At 39.1% G+C, this 20,787-nt stretch overlaps 1 protein-coding gene across 1 annotated transcript in view; it reads right to left on the bottom strand.

The window, feature by feature from the left end:
- Positions 1-415: 415 nt before the first annotated feature.
- Positions 416-20,787, bottom strand: part of grik3 (glutamate ionotropic receptor kainate type subunit 3) — a 115,231-nt gene continuing 94,859 nt past the window's right edge. The window contains exons 11-16 of the mRNA XM_061717255.1: positions 18,742-18,965; positions 15,233-15,351; positions 8,071-8,288; positions 2,571-2,796; positions 1,447-1,697; positions 416-751 (exon numbers count right to left, since the gene is read on the bottom strand). Of these exons, the coding sequence (XP_061573239.1) occupies positions 557-751; positions 1,447-1,697; positions 2,571-2,796; positions 8,071-8,288; positions 15,233-15,351; positions 18,742-18,965 (1,233 nt within the window). The 3' untranslated portion in view covers positions 416-556. The remainder of the gene's footprint in view (positions 752-1,446; positions 1,698-2,570; positions 2,797-8,070; positions 8,289-15,232; positions 15,352-18,741; positions 18,966-20,787) is intronic.

The following is a 20,787-nucleotide window of genomic DNA, read 5'->3' as shown; positions in this document are numbered from 1 at the left end:
AGGATAAAGGTAAGAAGAGCTTGATATCATCATTTTCATTCATGACAAAACAGATTTTCAGCGAACACTGACTTGTCCTCTTTGAACTGTATCGCCATCACTTATTGCCATTCACCACGAAGCCTTTCTTCTTGCGTTGAACCATGTTTTCCCTTCAGTTTTTTTTTTTTGTTTTTTTGAAATGACTGAGGGGTCAGGGTTCTTTGAAGGTTGTGTTTTTCTTTCTTGTATTATTATGTTGCGCACGTAAACATCAGACTTGAAACTGATTTCTTATTTGGGTGTACTGGATCCTTTGTCAGACGTGGATTTTTTTTTTTGTTCCCCCGCAGAATCTTGCCATGTTTTACCTCTTGTGGTTTTGATTACAGTGGTGACTCTTGTCATACCTGTGTGGCTGATGCTGCCATTTTGAGTTGCCCGTGTTTTGTCAGTGTCCCGATATCACTGTGGTTGATGGTGTATCTGGTGATCCCGTCTATGCCATTGTCTCTAGGCTCTGGCACCACCCCTGATACGTTGCTCAGGAGGCTTTTGGCCTGTGGGGAGCACATTGTCATGGGAACACAGGCGTCATCCCAGTGCTGCAGCTCATGTTGTCCTTTCCTGGGAGTCGTCGGTCGTTGTAGGCGTGCATGTTGATCACTGCATCTGTCTTCACCATGACTGGAGGCTGAGGCTTGTGTTTCACCCGTCTCTCGCAGGTGAACGACAGTCTGATCTCGTCCACCATGGCACTGCACAAAGACCTCTGGGCAAAAAGGGGAGGGGTACGGGGGAGGGGACGCAAGAAGGGGAAGAGGGGAAAGGGACGGGGGGTAAATGGCTTAGCTTTAAATTGTTCTGACAGCAGAGGGTGTGGACAGTCTAAAGAGCACAAATTGTATTTAGAACACTCATGTCATGTTAATACTGGTGTGAGAGTGGCTGTCAGCAGTGTCAAAGTGCACCACCGCCACATGTAGCCTGCACATGCATCACTATTAATGCTGCGTACCACACGTGTACAGTAATTCACCAGCATGCATTCAACTACTTGCATGGCATGACTAAAAATGAGTAATCTACAACAGTAAATGGCTGATGCTATTCTGCTATTTCTAATGACTAATAATGGATTAATGCTCTATGCTCCAATTTGCAATTATGCCTGTTAAAATAAGTAAATGCTGTGATGTCATGGCCAAGTATGCCGAGGGATTAGCCAAAGAAAGGCATGCAAATCCTTTTACAACACGTTTGAACTAAAAGCCATGAACAGAGCACAGTTTAGAGGCCATGTGGAATAATTATCATTGAAAAAATAAACATTTCCAGGGTTGGAAACTTAATAAACTGGAATCCAAGTAGAGTGCAATTAAATTAGCGTAATATCACTTTTATCTCCCCATTCTTTCAAACAATGCAGTAAAGAGAAAGTCAAGAAAATCCTCTGTAGATGTATACCTGCTCACGTTCTGCAGTCTTCCTTAGCTTGTAGATGAATTCAGCAATTGCCACAAAGACAGACAGCACCAGGCCACAAGCCAGCACAATGAATATACCACCCAGGTTCTGGATACCCAACGGGCCCGTCTCGCGACGCTCTTCATCCAAGCAGCTGTTCCCGCTCCACCACTTTTCCTTCAGCATGTGGAGGCGACCGTCTTCCAAGATGCTGAGGATTGCTATGCTGATTTTGTCCCTGTATGGGGAGCCTGCAAGCAACACAGGGCACTTTTAACTTTGGAAAAAAATGCCAGCTGGACCATGCAATAACAAGGTTCGTTAACATATCTTCTCTGACTAGTAGCTACATGTTTTATGTTACTGATGCAGCTAAAAAAAAAACCCAAAACAACACAAATCTTAAAAATGCCATGTTACAACCAAAAACGTAATAACGGCCAATAACGTAATAACTGCCAATAATGTAATAACTTTGGCCATTTCAAATGTAATAAAAGCCAATAGTGTAATAATGTGCCAATAATGTAATAAAACTTTGCAGTTATTACGTTATTGGCCGTTATTACGTTTTTGGTTGTACACATGAAAAAATGCCTGTTTAGACAAGACCATCTATGAATATCTATTTGGCTAAAGAGGGGAAAGACCACACAATTATGAGAGAGAGAGAGAGAGAGAGAGAGAGAGAGAGAGAGAGAGAGAGAGAGAGAGATATCTTGGATGAATAAATATGATGACTATATGTCATCCACTAACTGCCCGAAAACTGCAAAAAAAAACTTTATTTCCAAGAGCTGCTGTCATATTTATGTGTTATTACATTATCGGCACCAGTTATTACATTTTGAAAGGTTTTTTTTAATACCAGGCCAATAACGTAATAACCAGCCAATAATGTAATGCCTTATTACATTATCGGCAAAAAGTTATTACGTTATTGGTTCAAAAGTTGTATTACATTATTGGCACATTATTACACTATTGGCTTTATTACATTTGAAATGGCCAAAATTATTACGTTATAGGCAGTTATTACGTTATTGGCCGTTATTACATTTTTGGTTGTAACATGCCCCGACTCTTTACTGCTTGGTACTTAACAATGCGCTAACAATTCTTACCCAGGGGAGTGCCAATGCCATAGCCTTTGCTGTCAATATTCCCTCCCACCTGCGTCAGGTTACAGTTTCTCCTAGTGATGTAGTCGATAGTAGTGGACTCCGTCAGGAGGGCGTAGTCTGATTTCAACACTCTTTGAATCCCATCCTCAATCGACTTCACGAGTGATGTTCTTGGCCTGCTGCTCATAAAGGCCCACATCTTCTCGAACGTGGAAACCCTTGATCTCTGTGAAGGATGGAAAGATATGCAATGCAAATACTTTTTATTTTAATGATCTCCCTTGCTGCAGGCAAGGAGAAGGTAGTCAAAAAATAAATGCGTTTATTATCATGACAAGAAAGGTTGAGCTTGAGCAACATAACTTTCAAATGTTACAGCACACGGTGCTGAAGGTGGAAATACTCCGAACCACAAAACGTTACTTGTTCTACTGCAGGTCATTTTGCCCTTTATGGATTTTTTTGAATGCTAGTAAATGTCAGAAACTACACAGGTGGTGTTTGTTCATTCTATAGCACTTAGGAACATAGTTTATTTAGCCAGAGAGCAAATAGATTAAAATGATGAGTCCTTTAGATCCCCATTGTCACCGGATTAAAGGACAACAAATTGAAGTTTTGCACACATCTATTCTCATAAGTGCTACTGAAGCAGCAGTAATAGAATGTCGTTCCATTAGTCTTGCGTCAGTCTATGTGGTATTTCATGCAATTTTCTGTGAGGTCACATTTATGCCATGTCTAATCCAAGATAATTACAGTCTAAAGACTATAAGCCATTGCAAATTGTGAAAGATGCTATTATACCAAGTCCTTTGTTATTGTTAAGTCCACCAGAAGCAGAGTCCTGGCTTTGTAGTACAGAGATGTGATACTCTTATACTATCATTTATTCCTATCATTACAGTATAAAAAGGCATACAGCCGCTTGTAATTTCTCTCAGCCGAACAACAGTAGGGGGTAATCAGTGTAGAAATGAACGAAGAGGGTTTTTATTATAATCATTATTATTATTATTGGATGCTCTGGTTTAAATGTTCCCTTTAATGCTTTCAAATGAATTTAACGCACAGATTCACTTTTTGTGCATGATATCTCAGAGATGTGAAATGTGTGGAGGAGAAAATGCTACTCGTGTTAAATGTCTTGCGATGGTGGGAAGAGTATTACAGCAACAACAACAAGCAAAAAAACAACTGCAAAAAAGTACTGAATTGTGACGAGAACCATAATCACAGTATTAACTCGATTCCATATTTTTCCCCCCTTAAATCTCATATAAAACGCATCTGGCTCATAACTAGCAATCGTAAACGTTTTTTTCCCCCCTTTTCCCTCTTTTTTTTTTATTTTACAAATTTTGATGCATTTGTGTAACAGAAAACCAGGACCAAATGCTTCCCTCTACATCTGCAAAGCCTTTATCCACTCCCCGGTCTTGTCAGTATTTATCATGCTTCTTTGCCTCATTGAGTTAACATCATTAAGCCTTTTTGCAAGGGCAAGAGCTGGTAGAGGGCACTTGAGCCATGGGTAATTAGACACCTGTGTCGTTTATTCATGATGCTGTGATCACAACAACGGATTCTTAAAGAGCGGAGAAGGATCAAAAATAACTTTTTTTTTCAAGGCTGTTCAATAACACTGTAATCTCCATAAGTGAACAATTACAAATGTTCAGATGTCACGTGTTATCATCACTTACTAAAAATTACATACAGAATTGTTTACGGAAATAAGGTGGTGCATTATAAATATATGAAGATGATGATAATGGAATTATTTTCAAATCATTTAAAAACCATGTTTAATTGACAGTGAAGCTTTACTGTTCTCTAAAAGTACACATTTACTTTGAACTCGACACTAGGCTAATTATTTCAAAAGGTTGTAGACAGATCTTACAGACGGACTCTTCCTGTAGTACAAAGTCATGCTATTTTAGTAAATGTCAAATGTAATGTGGCATTGCCCTTGTAAAACAGAACTGCTCTATCCCTCCCTATGGAGGCGAGCACTGAGCATGTTGCCTGAAATCTGCATATATAACTGGTGGCGATAACTGTCCGCACAGAGTTGCAAGTTAACCGCGACATGCTCTCTAATGCTGACTTTGACCTCCTGTTGATAAAACGTGAGACGGCCCCTCGGCTCTTACGGATGCAGAATGATGCATCCATGATTTCTACAAGAGAGACTGGTTTTCCTCCAAGTGGAAGATCAGTTATTTATCAGTGGGGTCTTTGGGAAAGACACCGAGCCGCCATAATTGAGATATTTTTCCCTAGTGCAATAAAATAGCTAATTTGTTGACTTTGAACCTTTTATTTATTAAGTATAACAACCAATAAAATCATTTTCAAGGTCTTCACTAAACAACCGCATTAAATCTCTAAAATATAAACAAATTATCATGCCAATAAAAAAAAAAAAGTTTAGAAAGGTATTCTTACAGCCATGCTTCATAAGAGTATATCTTCTTTATCAATACTTTTTGATTATTTGCAAAGTGAGGGGAGAAAGAATTCCTGTCCATTCCTGCTGAATACAAGATTTCCACTCGTTAACAGTCGGACGTCATGGTTCTCCTCTTTATGATAGACGTTTGACCTGACTGGACTATATTTTTAAAAAGGAGACAGATGAAGATGGCAGGAAGGATAGTCAAACATATGCACCCCCTGATGTTGTTGAGGAATACATCTAAAAAAAACATCACTTTAATATCATTTTTAAGATCAAACAATCACTGATATAACTCAGAAAACTTGATTCTGTTAAATGTACATGGGAAAACAGATGTTTACTTTTCTAGGTGTTTTTTGTGAAAAGAGTAACTTAAAACCCAGACATATATGCTGGGGGTTACATCTGGTCAGTAGCAATCAGATGTGTACCGTAAACCCATCACAACTTCCAAAAGCAAAGGTTTGGCAACACTGACAATTCAATGACTTAAGTCTTCAGAGAATATTACCTCCATCAGCATCCTAACACCTTCAGCTGTCGCCAATTCATCTGCTGATATGAGAATTGTCTAGAATGGCATTACTTGCATATTAACCATGAACAATGTTGTACTTTTTTAAGTTTTCCTTGTGATTTTCTGAGTGTGTTGACGGTGTAAATTCTGTATTTAAAATTTCTAAACCGAGAGCAATTCGCAAGTGAACACAACAAGAATCCTCTCCACGTGTTGAACACTCAAGTAAGATGACAAAATACAGGTTTGTGTTGCATATAAAAGAATTTCAACGCATCATTTCAGTGCACATGTAAGAACCTTTTGAAGAGATAGACAAATAATCAATTAAAAAAAAAAATCATTTTTTTTTTCTTATTTTTTAAAAAACAAAACAATTTCTTGCCTTTTAATCCCCGGAGCATAATCTGAACTATTGCCCAAAAGCCCTGGGAGATGGCTGTTTAATATACAGTCAATTTATTTCCCCTTAGGGATTAATAAAATATCTTTGAATTTGAAATACTGCTGGTGCTATGTCTACTTGCTAAGGAAATGATCAGGCACCATCACTGCAGGGACGTCAAAATATGCGATTGGTTTCATTCCTGCCGGAAAGAAGCCGGAACATTATGTGGTTACAGACCAGGGGCCTCATGTATTTGATAAAAACATTAATCCTATATTGCTGAGTCCCATCAGTTCGTACCAACCAAACTATTAGTGACATGACGACAACTTTAGGGAACTGGTTCTTTAATGTTTGTCTGTTCAGACACCGTTATGGGATGTTTTAAGGATCTGGCTTTCACCTCGAGTAGTTGTCCCATACGATTGCCATGGCGACTGAGAGATGTCCGACCAGTCAGCAGCTCCGGCTGAAAGGTTCATGTTTGGTCTAAACCGGATGGTCGCTGGGACCAGTTCAGGGCAGCGATCCAGAGGGATCCTCTTGCAGATCATTGTGGTCCCTGAACACTCGCTCCCTCCTGATCCTGCCATCAGCTGTGTCCTCTAACAGAGCCAACGGTGTCAATGTGATTTACGAGTTACATCGTTCTGCGCTTACTTTTAGCTATATGTTCAGACCATGTGGTTAATTGTGAAATTGTTGCAGCTCCACTCGTGTGTAACTTATTTGGTGATGTGGGGACTGTCATGTCCTTTGCGTGTGCTGGTGAACGTATTGTTGACGTCACATTTCCTCATATTTTAGACTTCACTGCCTTGCCACCGAGATTCGCCAACGGATAAAACCTTAAGAATGTACTCACGCCAACCTTGATGTGTGTGAGAGACTGCAACTTTTCACGTTCAAGTCACTTTTTTGGACATGCGACTGCGAGCGTGAAAAGTGGCGTACGCAATATTTCTCTTTATACATGAGGCCCCAGGACTGGTGGCTGAAGGTCGAACTTGGGGAAACATCTTAAATTTCCCAATACTATAGTTTTGATCCGACATCCGTTCGTCAGATTCATCAAGGCATGTGGTCCTGATGGAATTGACCGTGTCCTGGGAAGACCAGACGGAAGAGGGATTTGAGAGGGAAAAAGGCCAGATACCAAGCAGTCACAGGGGATGGCAAACCTATTGGCACCGAATTGAGGTTGGCTGCAGAGGATTTACCAGCCAGTCACTCTGCAGAGCCTCCTAACTGCTGACACAGGCTACCTGGACACAAACCAGGAGCTTACCACCCTTGACTGGTTCTTCTGGATGAAGGTGTATGATGTTGAAAGACCAAAACACCCAACGTGCCCAAGTTATATCACTGATAATGCATTTAAGTGCCCCGAGAAATGTTTGCAAAATAAGATAAGTCTTTGCATCATACTATTTACAATTAACAGTAGGGTTTAGATGATTTGTGAATTACTACATTGTTTTTTTTTCCATTTGTTCATCTATTTTTTTTCCATCTTACACTGCATAATAGCTTTGTGTGGAAACAAGGCTGTGGATAATTTTGAATAAACACTATGCGATAAATTCCGAGACAGCATCCAAACTGCATAATAAAAGCTGGGCCATAGTATCCACATCATTCAGCAGACTCAACACTTAAGCATAAAGTATTCATGAGTCCAACTACAAAATTTGGAAGCATAAAAACTGCAGCAGACTGATGCCCTGGAGATTGCTATTAAATTTCATAAACTTGCGAAGTGTCTTCAATAGCTGTGTGCAGTGTTTTCACTTCCTTACTCTGAGAAACCTTAACTCTGTTACGCGTATTACTCGGCTGACAGAAGTTGTAGCATCCAAGTAAAGCTCAGCTAAAAAAAAAAAAAGAAAGTGATGAAGTGGGAGACCCCACAGGCAAAAGCTGAAACTTCTGAATAATAATAATGATAAAAAATGATCAGAATGATCATTATCATGAAATGCATAGGCTACTGAATATGCTTTATTACGGGTAGAAAAAAATTATCTCAGACCTAATCTGGTGAATATCTCCAATATTATTAGCCTTTAATTCTACACTTGCTTTGTTGTTGTTGGTTTTGCATAAATAATCTTTATTTGTACTTTACCTTGAAGAAAGCCATTGTTGCCCCATCTTTAACCACTCCATATTCAATCTTGGTCTGCTTGGCAATGTCGTCAGCGGAGTCCACTGGTGTGTCCATCCTCTCCACAGTGAGAAAAGCTGCTAAATTAGCTGTATAAGACGATATGATGATGAGTGTGAAGAACCACCAGATTCCACCAATTATCCTGGTCGACAGGGCTTTGGGCATCAGTTCTGAGCCTGAGAGCAACACAGAGGGATAAAGAGAGTTTCAAGCAAATATTTCACTGAATCACTGTAACTGAATTAAACAACCATCACTCGCATGTTTAATAATTTGCCTGAAAATGGTTTTGGCACAGTAACTGGTGTTGAATAAGGTTCTGTCAGTGAGGAAACCACGCTGAAGACAGTTTTGTAGGTTAGCCCAATTCTCAGCAAATAATTCAGATCACATCTGAAAAATTCTGTTTTGTTCAGACTTCAAGATTCTGGAAGGAATTTAATTTCTTTTTAAATATATATATTTTCAAGTGAAGTTGTTTACCCCCTCATACCTGTTTCAACTTGTGCTTATTTCTCTTTCATACCTGAAGCAACACTTGCATGCTTTTTACATTTCAAGCATGATGCAATGTAAAATAAGCATTAGGCTAAAGTTAATAATGCTTCAAGTTGATAAATAGAGCATATCGTCAGCAGCTACATGTTTTTAAGGATACACTGAGGTTTTACAATGCATATTTAATTAAGCCACTGGACTGAACTGGTTGATTTATTGCATCCTCTAACTAGTGACAAAAAGAAAAAAAATGCTTAAATTAAAAAAAATTAAAAGTACCAAAAGCCTTTGAAGAACATAAAATCAACACTGCAACAAAATTTGGCATTTTTTGGGCTGACTATGGAATATGAACAACTTTAAAGTCATTTTTATAAATCAGAAAATGGTTATTCATATTTTTCTTCCTATACAAGTGGATCCTTGGAAACATTAAGGCAATGTAAGTAATGACTTTAGAAATGGTGTGATATTTCTCGTATCACAGGGTCAACCGGACGTCTACATTTGGGTATTTGGAACAAGGTAATCAGAGCAATTCAAATACAAAAATAGATACTGCGATTCTAACATTTACTTTGACTTTTATTTCTCGCAGAGTATGCATTGAGGATAACAGGTCATCTCATTCTTCTTGCAAGCATGTTTTATGGCATGCACCAGTATGGGATCTTGAGTGTTGCATGTTTTTTTACACATTTTCTACAAGGAAAAGAGCAAGAATGTAGGCACCCCCGTCCCTGAAAAAGGTGTGATTCTGAAAGCTACATTTGCTCCTCTAATCCTAGTAGTATTAGTAGTAGTAGTAGTAGTTTATTCCAGATAAGTTAAAAAAAAAAGAAGCTCAATGTACCTTTATGCATTAATGTTGCCATCAAAGAAGAGGTAATTTTCAACCCCATATCATTACACAGCCCAGCTTTTAGACAGTTAGGATGGTCTTCTCTGTCTTTGGTCTGGGGCAGACAGAACCAATTTTTTTCCATAAAAAGATCTTGAGCACACATCTTTCTGACCACAAAACGTACTTCCAGTTAGACAGAGCATCCTAGATTCCTTCGTACTCAGAGATGTTAACCCCATTTTTGAACAGCGGCTGTTCGATGCCACTTAAATGTGATGGTTTAACTGGGATTTATTTATGTAGCCCCATTTTGCAGTGTGTACCATAGGTTTCCCAAAGTTATATCTTGGTCATGTGTATCAGCTACTGAGGATTGAAGTTCCTCCAGGCTTCTTTAAATGTTTGATGATATTTTGTACTGTAGAGGGAGAAACGTGTAAATTCCTTCTCACCTTTCTTTGAAAAGCACTGCTCGTTAACGTTTCAATGATTTTCTCATGCCTTTGCTGATAAAGTATCCTCTACCCATCTTTGCTCCCAAAATAGTTTAGCCTTTCATAGACACTACTTTTGTACCAAATCACCATTGCAGTTTCCTGCTGATATCTGTTTTGTTTTTCACGTCCTTACTAGCATTACATGTTCCATTTCCTCCTTGTTTGGAATGGGAAAAAATGATGTAAATTAACATATGAAATGAAGTTGATGGAGAAACATATTGGGGTTCTTAATGTCAGCAAAGAAATAACATTTCGAATAAATGCATGATTTGCGATGTTTATTTTTAGTTTTAATACTGTCCAAGCTTTTTCTGATTTAGGGCCGTAAAATAGCTTTCCTGACAGAACAGCACTGCATCAGCCTTGACTTTGAGTGGTCCTCTGCTGAGTAATACTATGTTTACAGTGGCTCACTCTCCGGTGTTAAAGTTACTTTATATCTCATCTCTGACATCCTTTAAAATACCCTTGTGCTTTTTTGCACTCTGTTACTTTACTGAGAAGATTTATGAGGCCAATTCTGAAGAGTAACAAGCCCACGGAAGGGGGCAGAGTGTTCAGCTCTTTAACCTCTTCCACCAAATTTGATTGAATTTGTCCTTTGTGGTCTGACAAAGCCTCTACATGGTTATAAACAAGGGAAGACAGTAGTATTCCTTAATCCACTGTGACTTCAGAGGGACAAAATTCAGATGCATTCTCCGGTCGCAGTACAGAAGAAGTGAAGCAGCGGGTAAGTTAATTGAATTCCACACAATAAAGCACTGCAGGGAGCAGAATATAGCACTGCATTAGAACACTCCAATAAATACAAATAGCAGATCAGTCATATGGTGTCAGGGAAATAAAATGGTGTCAATATACAGTTGGGTGGAATGGAAATGTTCTTCCAGAAAACACATTGTTGAAAACATTAGTGACCAAAATATTTCTTCTGTTTTACTACAGATCCTGCTGCATTACAGCCTGGCCAGCCATCCTCATGCTGTTCCACTTCCATTTAAAGAACTAGTATGGTTCCTCTGAATTCAACTTTGATTTCCAGGGGCCAGTACTAACAACAATAACAACAACAACAACAAAATAAACTGTCTCTTACTGCCATCGAATAGTCAGAAAACTAAAGTATAAGACGTGGGCAGAGAGACAACCAGACAAGTATCAACAAAAGACAAACAAAAAGGCATCTAAACATGAATGCAGTCCAGTAGAAATGCTGGTGAGTGTTGTTACTTTTACAATTAAAAATTGTCAGATGAATTACAGACCATCAGTGACTGGGAGACCATCAGAGAGAGCGTTAAACATGTCTGCCAATGGAAATCTTCCTTACACAGCCTGCGAAGCCAAAACTATTGCTGAAATACAAGCAAAAGTATTTCTGAGACTCTTTGTAAAAGTTCTTATGTTCTGCTGCATGCATGCATTATTGTTAAAGTGTCAAAGCATTGGTTTAAAAGCTAGGAAAAGTTAATATGCTTACAGTAGTGAGTTATAATACAAATTTGAGTTAATAAGTTGGAAATTAAAAGGTTTTATAAATAGGTAATTATGTATAGATTACTCTAACTGCTGATGTGGGACCATAAGGAAAATATACACTTCATTTTGTATTCCATGTTACTGTAGCCTATTTATAACTTGAGACTGTTTCTTTCAGAAATTAGCTAGCAAAGTACAATGATAATATATATATATATATATATATATATATACATACAAATACTGTATATATATATATATATATATATATATATATATATATATATATATACTGTATATATCTCAATGTCTTAGCACCTTTTCTGTAATTAAATTTTTGTGATGGAAGCTGTCATGCGTCACCTTATATTTGTGAGTAATAAGGATTAGATGGTTTCTCTCTAATGGTAAAATTGGACTGTTCACAAGTGATGGAAAAAAAACAGGCAGATTGATGCAGCAGCTGCAGTAAAGTGGGCTCTGCTCTGGTCTGTGGGGTCAATCTATGTTCCTACCCTCACATATGCTCACAAACTCACAAACTATGAATAGAGAATGAGATCACTGATACATTAAGTTAAAATCAGTTTCCTGTACAGGTTGGACTTTCCCTTACAGACTGGGTGAGATGCAGAGTCACTGCACCTCCACATCAACAGCAGCCAGTTTGAGTAGTTTGAGCAAGGCATCTGGTTAAGATGCCCCCTCGATGCCTCACAAGCCTTTTGAGAACCAGTAGATTTAAAGTTTAAGGATATATTTAATCACCAAAAACCTTGCCTTGATGGTCCTAATCAAATATCCATTGGAGATTCATGTCCCCCCAGACAACACAAATTAACTACACCACTCGTTCAACTGGGTTGATTCCCAGGGTCAGACCCAGGACATGCTGGAGAGATCACATCTCTCAACTGGCCTCATCACCTGGATTACCTGGGAGGGCTGGGAAAGGTGGCTGGGGAGAAGGAGGTCTGGGCCTCTGTGTATTTGCTACTGCCTCCCAAACTTGGATAACGGGAAGTTGATCAACTTGTCTCATGTATTGTAAGACAAATAAACAAGGGAAAATACAAGCAAAGTGTACCGTCTCTGTAAAGATTACGCTGCCACACTTTTACTGGGTCTTAAGAGATGATTAAGAGAGACAACCTGACAACAATTCTATTTTTTATTAATTATTTTGCTTAATATGCCTCTAATATGAAACAAATTAACAGTGTAGGTGTGTTTAAAATGTTGCCTTCGTCTACATTTTAATAAGGTTGTTGCGTCTGCCTTCAGTTCTCAATTTTTTTCTCCTCTTTGAGTGCATGAATCAAGCATACTTTCAAATATGGGGAAGGTAATTTATGGAACATGATCAAAGTGTTTGTTGTGAGCAAAAGCCTACTGAGACCCCCAGGAAAGCATCTGAAGTACACAAAGTGTTTGCTTTTGCACCTCCTCATATTTTATGTTTTTTCTGTTGTCTCTGACACCTCCCTCCCACGGACAAGCTGGAAGATTTTTTATTTTTTTTGGATTCCCTCAAACACATCCATTTGCATTTTAAACATGTCAAGGAAATGGCTTCTGCCTCAGTTGCTGTCACCATGTTTGGCAGACAAGCCATGGATGTCTGTTAATGTGACACCGACAAAATATACACCTCGCTGCAGATACCGCTGTGCAGCATGAGTTACAAGGCACTATAGCGCAACTGGGTGTCACTGAAAGCCAGCATCAGTGTCATTTTTAAACTTAGATCCATCATATGCTAATCCAAGGTGTTTTCAAATCCTTAGTTATTGGCTGTTTTTTAAGACTGCATAAAAATACTGTAAGCTGCATTGGAAAACCTAAAGAAATATGTACACAACGTGTTCGTGAAAGAGGTAAACAAAACACCAATGAACCTAATATTCATTTCAATATTACAGTGTGAAAAATTACTTTCAGGGAGCTTTGAATAAGAGCTGATTAGCAGCAGTAGCAGCTGCTTCAATAAGCAACTGAAAATGGGAGAAACAGTGGAGCTGAAGCATTTACAGACAACACTGTGTCCACATTATGAATTATAATGGAAAGTTCTCCCGTTTGGTTCAATAATATACGCTACTAACTAGCTCATTTTGTTTTGATTCTCTCTTTCTTCTCTCTCCCTGGGCAATGCTGCTGCACTCATATTTCTCTGTCTGCACCCGCAAATTGGCAGAGCTGCTATGCAGTTTCACAAGAGTGCTGCTGAGTTTCTGTGCTTAATGAATTGCTGAATGTGTTTGCGATCCTTATGGGCAGAGTTCCTCCGCCTAGCCTCAATAAGCCTCCTTGATTTGTCCTGTTACAGTGAGGTTAAACATTATGTGAACCCTGGACTTTCATTTGCTCTGCTGTTTCACCAAGCAAGTGGAAACCAACTCCTAGCCCTGCTTTTCCAGTCAAAACAAGTTGAAAGGAAATACTTTCAACTTGATTCCTGTGCTAACAAATTAAAATCTATCTTTTGTTAAGACCCTGTAAATACATGCCACATATTTTCAAGACTATATGATGTAAAGCAAAATTGCAGTGACATCAGTTGGTGGGATACGTCCTGGACGGTTATGAAAAAATACTCTGACTATGAATTCTGTGCATGAGGTTCCTCTCAGTGCAAATGGTGAAGTGAAAACATCCCACCAGCCAAATCTAGCCTGACAGCTGGCATTTGTCAGATATGTTCCTCAACTTACCCTTTTTGTCCCAACACTCAGGAAGCTCTTGAGCAGAGCCAGTGACACAAATGCAACAATGATTCCCTCTCCAACCTGCCAGTCTCTGACAAGCGCCTGGAAATTTGTGCCGTCCTTTTTTTGAACAACGGGCAGGTGACAGGGCCGGTTGGCTGCAGCTCAAGAATCAGAATGGTCCGCTCCCTGACTACCCCAGTCTACACATCAAATTGTTTCTTGCAAGATGCTGAACCTGGCCCTGATGCACGCCTCAACATGAAAACGTCTGTATGGTTGAGAAAAAGAACTACGCAGGCCAAATAATAATCAGTATACACTACAAGTACTGCGTTAAGGGCTTTGAGTGGCCAGTAAAAGTAGAAAAAGCTCTATAAAAGTGTAATTCATTAGTCAATTAACTCTGTAGTTGATAATGTTCAACGTGTCAAAAGCATGTTTCACTTAAGCTTGAATTACCAGAGACTGAAAGTTGCAAATAAAAATTGCATCTAATGAAAAGATGTAAGTTTTGTAAAAAAAAAAACCCAGTTCATTGAAAATAAGTTTCTATCCTCAAGTGTCAATTTTGAAAAGTAGTATCTCACAAAGCTGCAATGGGAACACCTTTTTCAAATCTGCAGGTTGCAAGATGAAACATTTGCTTTACGGTGGGGATTGTCTCTTGGACAAAATGTGGCTGGCACCAAAAGAGGAGTTATTGCCTCGCATGACTCTTCAAAAGGTGCATGAGTCAACCTAAAGCTTTGAATCCACTGAATCTTTTTGAAATTGTAGACAAGGAGCTTCCAAAAATCCCTCAGACGTGGATACCTGCACATTTACCTCAAGGGACTTCCCTTGGGAAAGATTGATGTAGGTATCTGTCTTTTTCAAGTAGAAATAATGCTGACTTTGTGTATCAATAGACTTAATGGAAAAGCAGTTGTTTCACATTCAAGTTTAATATAAATGTTAAATATTAAGTGAAATGAAAACACAAGTACAGATGGGAACAATACAGGCCAACAGATGTTGAAAGAAGGAGTTTTGGTTTGCTAAAGAAAAAAGAAATGAGGACGACTGCATGTTTTTTAGCACCATACCTTGCTGCATCAAGGAACCAACTCCAAACCAGAAGCTATTGAGGAGGGTGAAGTTGTTTTCCACCACGTCTGATCCCGGATTACAGGGATGGGCATCGTACCATTCATACGGGCTGAACCTGGGGTCGAGACAGAAAAGGTTGGAAATCTTTACCAGCTTTTAGAGAATGCACCCTTTACTTCTTCATCAACAACTTCAAAAAACTGAATATGTTTAGCTTGATAACTACTCTGAGATAAGATATGGATTTCATCAAAGATTTGGAGAAACAACCCTAACGGTTATTACTTTTAGGACAGCAGCACAAAAAGCAGTATGTAAGTCCGGCATTCGTCCATTATTTCATTTTCACTGCATAATTGAAGAGTAGAAGCTCCACAACACCTCTTCATATCATTGCCCTATACACCAAAGACGACCATGACAGCAAAGCTGTCCATGCACACATTAAAAGCCAAAACAATCAGACAGTATGAATAATTCAGTGTTTTGTTAACACTGATTATCTCCCATATTGTTAATTAGCAGCTGTTTTTCTCTTTGTGTGCCGTTATAAGATTGATGTTATAACATCAAATAGTTTAACTGAAGCAACATCAAAAGACTTTTACACATCAGATCTTGGTTTTTAATCATTACCTCTGGATATGCCTTTGACTTCTCCCACAGGTTTGTGTTTAAAGGGTGACCAGTGAAGCGCACATTTTCAGAGGGTACAAAATGTCACGTTTGAGAATGTGAGGAATAAAGGCTCCTCCTACATGAAGCCATAACACCATGCATCCATCCCTATCTCTGCCATTTATTTTACCATCTGCTGAAACCGTGGTACACCTTTATTGTAAAAAGCATTTTCACAGGCAGATGCTGTGATAAAACATGCTAAATGCCACCACTTTCAACATGTATTTCTACAAAACGTAAGATATACTGTATATATTTTCTACTTCTTCATGCCGATGCCCTCCAAAGACAAGCATTAAGAGCCTTACACTTTGCTGATATGATTGAACGTGACAATGACCACAGATATCTAAACTATGGCGAATCTGGTGAGTTCTGCAGGAGGTGACATTAATTTTAATGTACAATCTTCAAAAAGATTGGCAGATTTAAATCTAATTACATGCTGATGAAATATCTCCTAATGTTTTAGCATCCTGTTTTATCGGGAACTTATCAGGTCTGATGATTAATCAAAAAACTCATCAGTCTTTTCTGGCTATCATTCACGTATCTCTTATCATAGCAACCAGATATCTGAATTTATCAACTTTAAGACATCATTTTAGCCCAAGATTGGCCTGACTAAATGTTGTTCCTTGTGGATTAAAATGAAGATTGACTGCTCACTAGTGTTTCAATCTTGGTGCTTGCGTCTACATCCCAGGCTCATTTGCATTGAACTTGCAGTCATCCCCGAGTCCTTGAACAGCTGCTGTACAAACGTGGTACTCGCTAAATTCCATCGTTCTCATTCTGCACTGCTTCATTGTTTAAGTGAAACCCATGGCCATCTGATTATATGATAGTGAAAAGGCATAGAAAGTAGGAGTAAGTGTTTATACACAGCTGAAGTACACATGAACGGAGCTCACACTAATAATCTGAGTGCAATTTCTACTGAGACAATGTTACAGTCCACAATCATTACTTCTGCTCTCTGTGCTAATTTCTAAAAAGGTTGTGCTTTCAAACAAGAGCCATCAGCTTGCTTCAGACCATATGTTTAAAGCGACATAACCTACACACAAAGTGGTCAGGAAATAGTTCGGCATATGAACAGAGAGGGAAAAAAACAACCTGAAAACAAACATTTATGAGCACTATATTGAATTTCTGCGTACTTCTGACTAATTTCACAGCATGTGAGATTTGAATAAAAACCTTGTTTTTCCCAGCTGAATGGTGGTGGAGATATTTTCCCACTTACTGTGAAGGACTTCTGTCTGAACTACCACAGAAGCCAGACTGCATCAATGAAATGTTCAATCAAAAGCTTTTTGATCACAGAAATGAAAAGCTGACCAAAAACTCGAGTCCTTCAAGCAGCTGATAATAAAGATGCTCAGAGGTGAAACAAAAAGTTATAACCAGCTTCCTCTATTGAGCTGTTAGAGTGAAATTATTAAATGGTTTACCAAGTAACATGCCTTATATTTACATGATCAGTTCCTACAGACCCATTGGTAGTCTGTGGCTTTTCCTGCTGAAAAATAACATGTTAAGAACTAACAAAATCATTACATTGTCCAAAAATGAAAAAAGAAAAAAAATAGCAATTGTGTTTTTCCCCTTCTATTGCAGTAAACTGTCCGGAACCGGAGTACTGTGTAATGTCACCTTATGCAACACATTTTTTTTTTTCAATCCCATGGACCACTATAGTACAGGAATAAACTTCTATTTTAGAAGGTTTGCGTGGAATGTGTTTACTATGAGCAAAAGAGACTTAAATAAGATGATATATCACCAATATAAACACACATCCCTGTGTGTTTAGCCACCCTTCCGCCTCCTTAGTTTTAACGTAAAGGTTTACACAAGTACATAAAGGCCAGCAGCACTATATCCAGAATTGTATGTTATGGCAGTGTTTGAACTGTGTTATTTACCCGATGCCATTAAATAACTCACCTTTGAAGAAAGACACGTTGCAAGATAAAAACTGTGCAGCAGAGATATTGAAAGCTTCAGCTTGATTTTGTTGAAAATATGTTGACACCTGTGTCCTCCATTCAATAGAAAAATAATCTATTTTAGCCTTCAATAACTGACTGCAACAATTTAAGATGGCTTTGTCCTTGCGAAGCCGATCCGGGGTTAGTTTAATCTCACAACACAAAATGAGGATAGAAGAGTGCAGCTGTTTGCTCTCAAGTCTCTGAACTCCCTCCAACAGCTGCTTTTCTAGAACTTCCTCAAGCACCACTTTGCATGTGAAGCAGCAGGAAATGTAGACAGTGATGCTAAAAAGGATATTCATCACCTAAAAATAATTTCAAAAAGATAATCTACATTCATAATTGTGATTGGCATACTAGGGCCTCCATTTCCTTTTTCATAATCTGTATAAATGCTTATAATCAACTATAAATAGCCTCCTCTGATTCCATTTCACATCAGGTATGTATGCATCTTTTTTTCTGTTTAGTGCTGCTGAATGTCATGATTAAAGAAAAAAACACATTTTCACCTTTTTTTCCAGAGGTTACCACCACAGTTCCAGAGACATCATGCAGGAAACTGAAAAACTGCATACTGACTGGAACTTTACAGCTCAAGTGGAGGTTTGTTTTTGCACTCCTCCTCCTTCCGCTGGGCTGCCGAGAGCCCATGCAGATTTAAGTACCTTCATCACTACCCACCAGGTAACACAGTTTAATAAACTCATCATCCAACCCTCAGTCTGGAATGATAACAGAGTAAATTACTGTAACTAGAGAAAACATCACAGAGGAATGCGTGGAGGACTGAAAGGACAAATGGCTTACACGACTATACTTACCTAGCAATGACAAACAGAACACAGCTCACACCCAGGTAGGCCAGAAGAATATAGACCCAGATGTCTGGAGTCATGGGGTTCAGAAAGGAGAAGAAGCCGTTGTTGGTGGCGTTGGGTTTGCGGTACAGGATGCCGATGCCTGTGCTCATGAAGGGCTTGGAGAAGTCGATGAACTTCTCACGTGTGTAGGTGATGGTGAGAGGGGCCACGGCCAAGTCAGCCCTCTGCAAAAGGAAGGAACGCATTTAAAGAATAAGGAGTTGAATGAAGCCAACGTCCGTCTGTTGGTCCAGCAGGATACTGGAATCTCTCATAAATCTAGTGAATTTCTACGAAATTAAGCAAAATTGTTGACCTACATGGGTAGGTAGGTAACAACACAACAATATATTTGTTAGAAAAGTACAACTAGGCTTTGACTGAGTTGGTACATATTTATCATTGTGGCATTTTCATCTGAAAGGAAATAGGTACTTTGTCCCCTCAATTCTGCCTTTTGGAAAAAAAAATAAAAAATCCTATAATATACTCTGCCCACAATGACGCAAGCTTCAGAAACCTGTGATGTGCATTACTGCATATTCAGGCCATTTATATTAGAGCCCCCACTCCAGCCCCATCCCCCCCAGCAGCCCTACACGATGGCTGGACAGGAGGTTAATGAAACCAGCTGCTCCGTTCACGCTCGAATACCCCTTTCCTTCCAAGAAACGACACAACTCACAAAGGGAGGCATTCTTTAGAAGCTACATACTGAGCGGTGGGAGAGTAACGGGTCTTGTACACACAACAGTTTACTGTGCTGCATTTTCACCACATGAAATTAGCTCTCAAGTTTGTTTTGGAACTTTAATGCAAAGCCATAAGATCCAGTCCACCAGGAATTAAATTGAATGAATAAACAAACAAGCAATAAAATGAGAATAAAAAGTGAGAACAATGATGCCTGCATGCACCTCTCTTCCTTTTGTCTACAGTCTACAGGATATTGTATACTAAACTATTTTGTGTTGTTTTTTTATTCTTTTTTTCCCTTAATCTAAATTCTTCTGTTGACCCTCTCAGGTTATTTCGGCATGAATTAAACGTTCTCCATTTCCCGGACAGCTCTGCCTTCAGATTCATGTGATAACACCATATGGGAGTAACAAAGGTCAAAAGTAAAACACTTCCAGTTTGCGAGCAGCACCGTGGATTACACGCTCTGTGTGTTGCTCCTGCACCATGCCGGTTAAATACGTAACGGCCTCTGAAGAGATAGAGACACGGCAAAACCAGTGCATCTTGCTGTGATTCTGCTTTCTGTCAAATATTCAAATTTTCACATCACATACTTCTCCCTCAGTTCTCTGCTGCCAACTGCATCTCTGAGCCAACCTGCCACTCAGCTGTAAGATCAACCAGCATGTGATTCCAAAGATCCCTATGGTGGGCTAATATACGTGCCACACATTGTTGTTGTTCTGCTTATGTACACAAACTGGGCCCGAGAACGATAACCTGATAGTGCCCCGTTATGCGCCTCATGGCATGGTGTTATCTGGGTTTGCAGATGGTGGGCTTAGTGGTGCCTCCCTCCAGGCTTCCTCACCTGATGACAGCCTTGAGGAAACAACACTACGACAAACATGATCCACATAGATTTAATCCAGTGAATGTACTTTGCTCTGTTAGTTGGAGCTATATCTTCTTCACGGGTGCTGAAACACCAAATATGCAAAAATATTTTATTTTTTATCACTTAACTAAGATGTGCACTCTTCTCTATCGTATAGGGCACTTACATATAGAACTGTGTTGTTGATCATTTGCTCCTTGTTTGCATGCATAGAGCTGATCAAAGTGCATAATTTGCTTCGGGACAATGTGTTTTAATTGTAGAAATGCATTGTGCTGAACTATGCAATTGGTACTGCAGATAACAGACTGTAATTTTTGTTACAGGGATGCTGAGAGAATGTAAAACTATCTGACTGGTCAGTTATGCATGCACTCACAAAACCCCTGGTGGAAAATGGAAGCCCAATGTGACCGATGTGGCATCAG

This window comes from Cololabis saira, chromosome 3, assembly GCF_033807715.1.
Source record: "Cololabis saira isolate AMF1-May2022 chromosome 3, fColSai1.1, whole genome shotgun sequence".
In the NCBI taxonomy this organism is placed as follows: Eukaryota; Metazoa; Chordata; class Actinopteri; order Beloniformes; family Belonidae; genus Cololabis; species Cololabis saira.
Note: the sequence above shows the minus strand (reverse complement) of the source record. Positions and strands in the feature narration are given on the sequence as shown.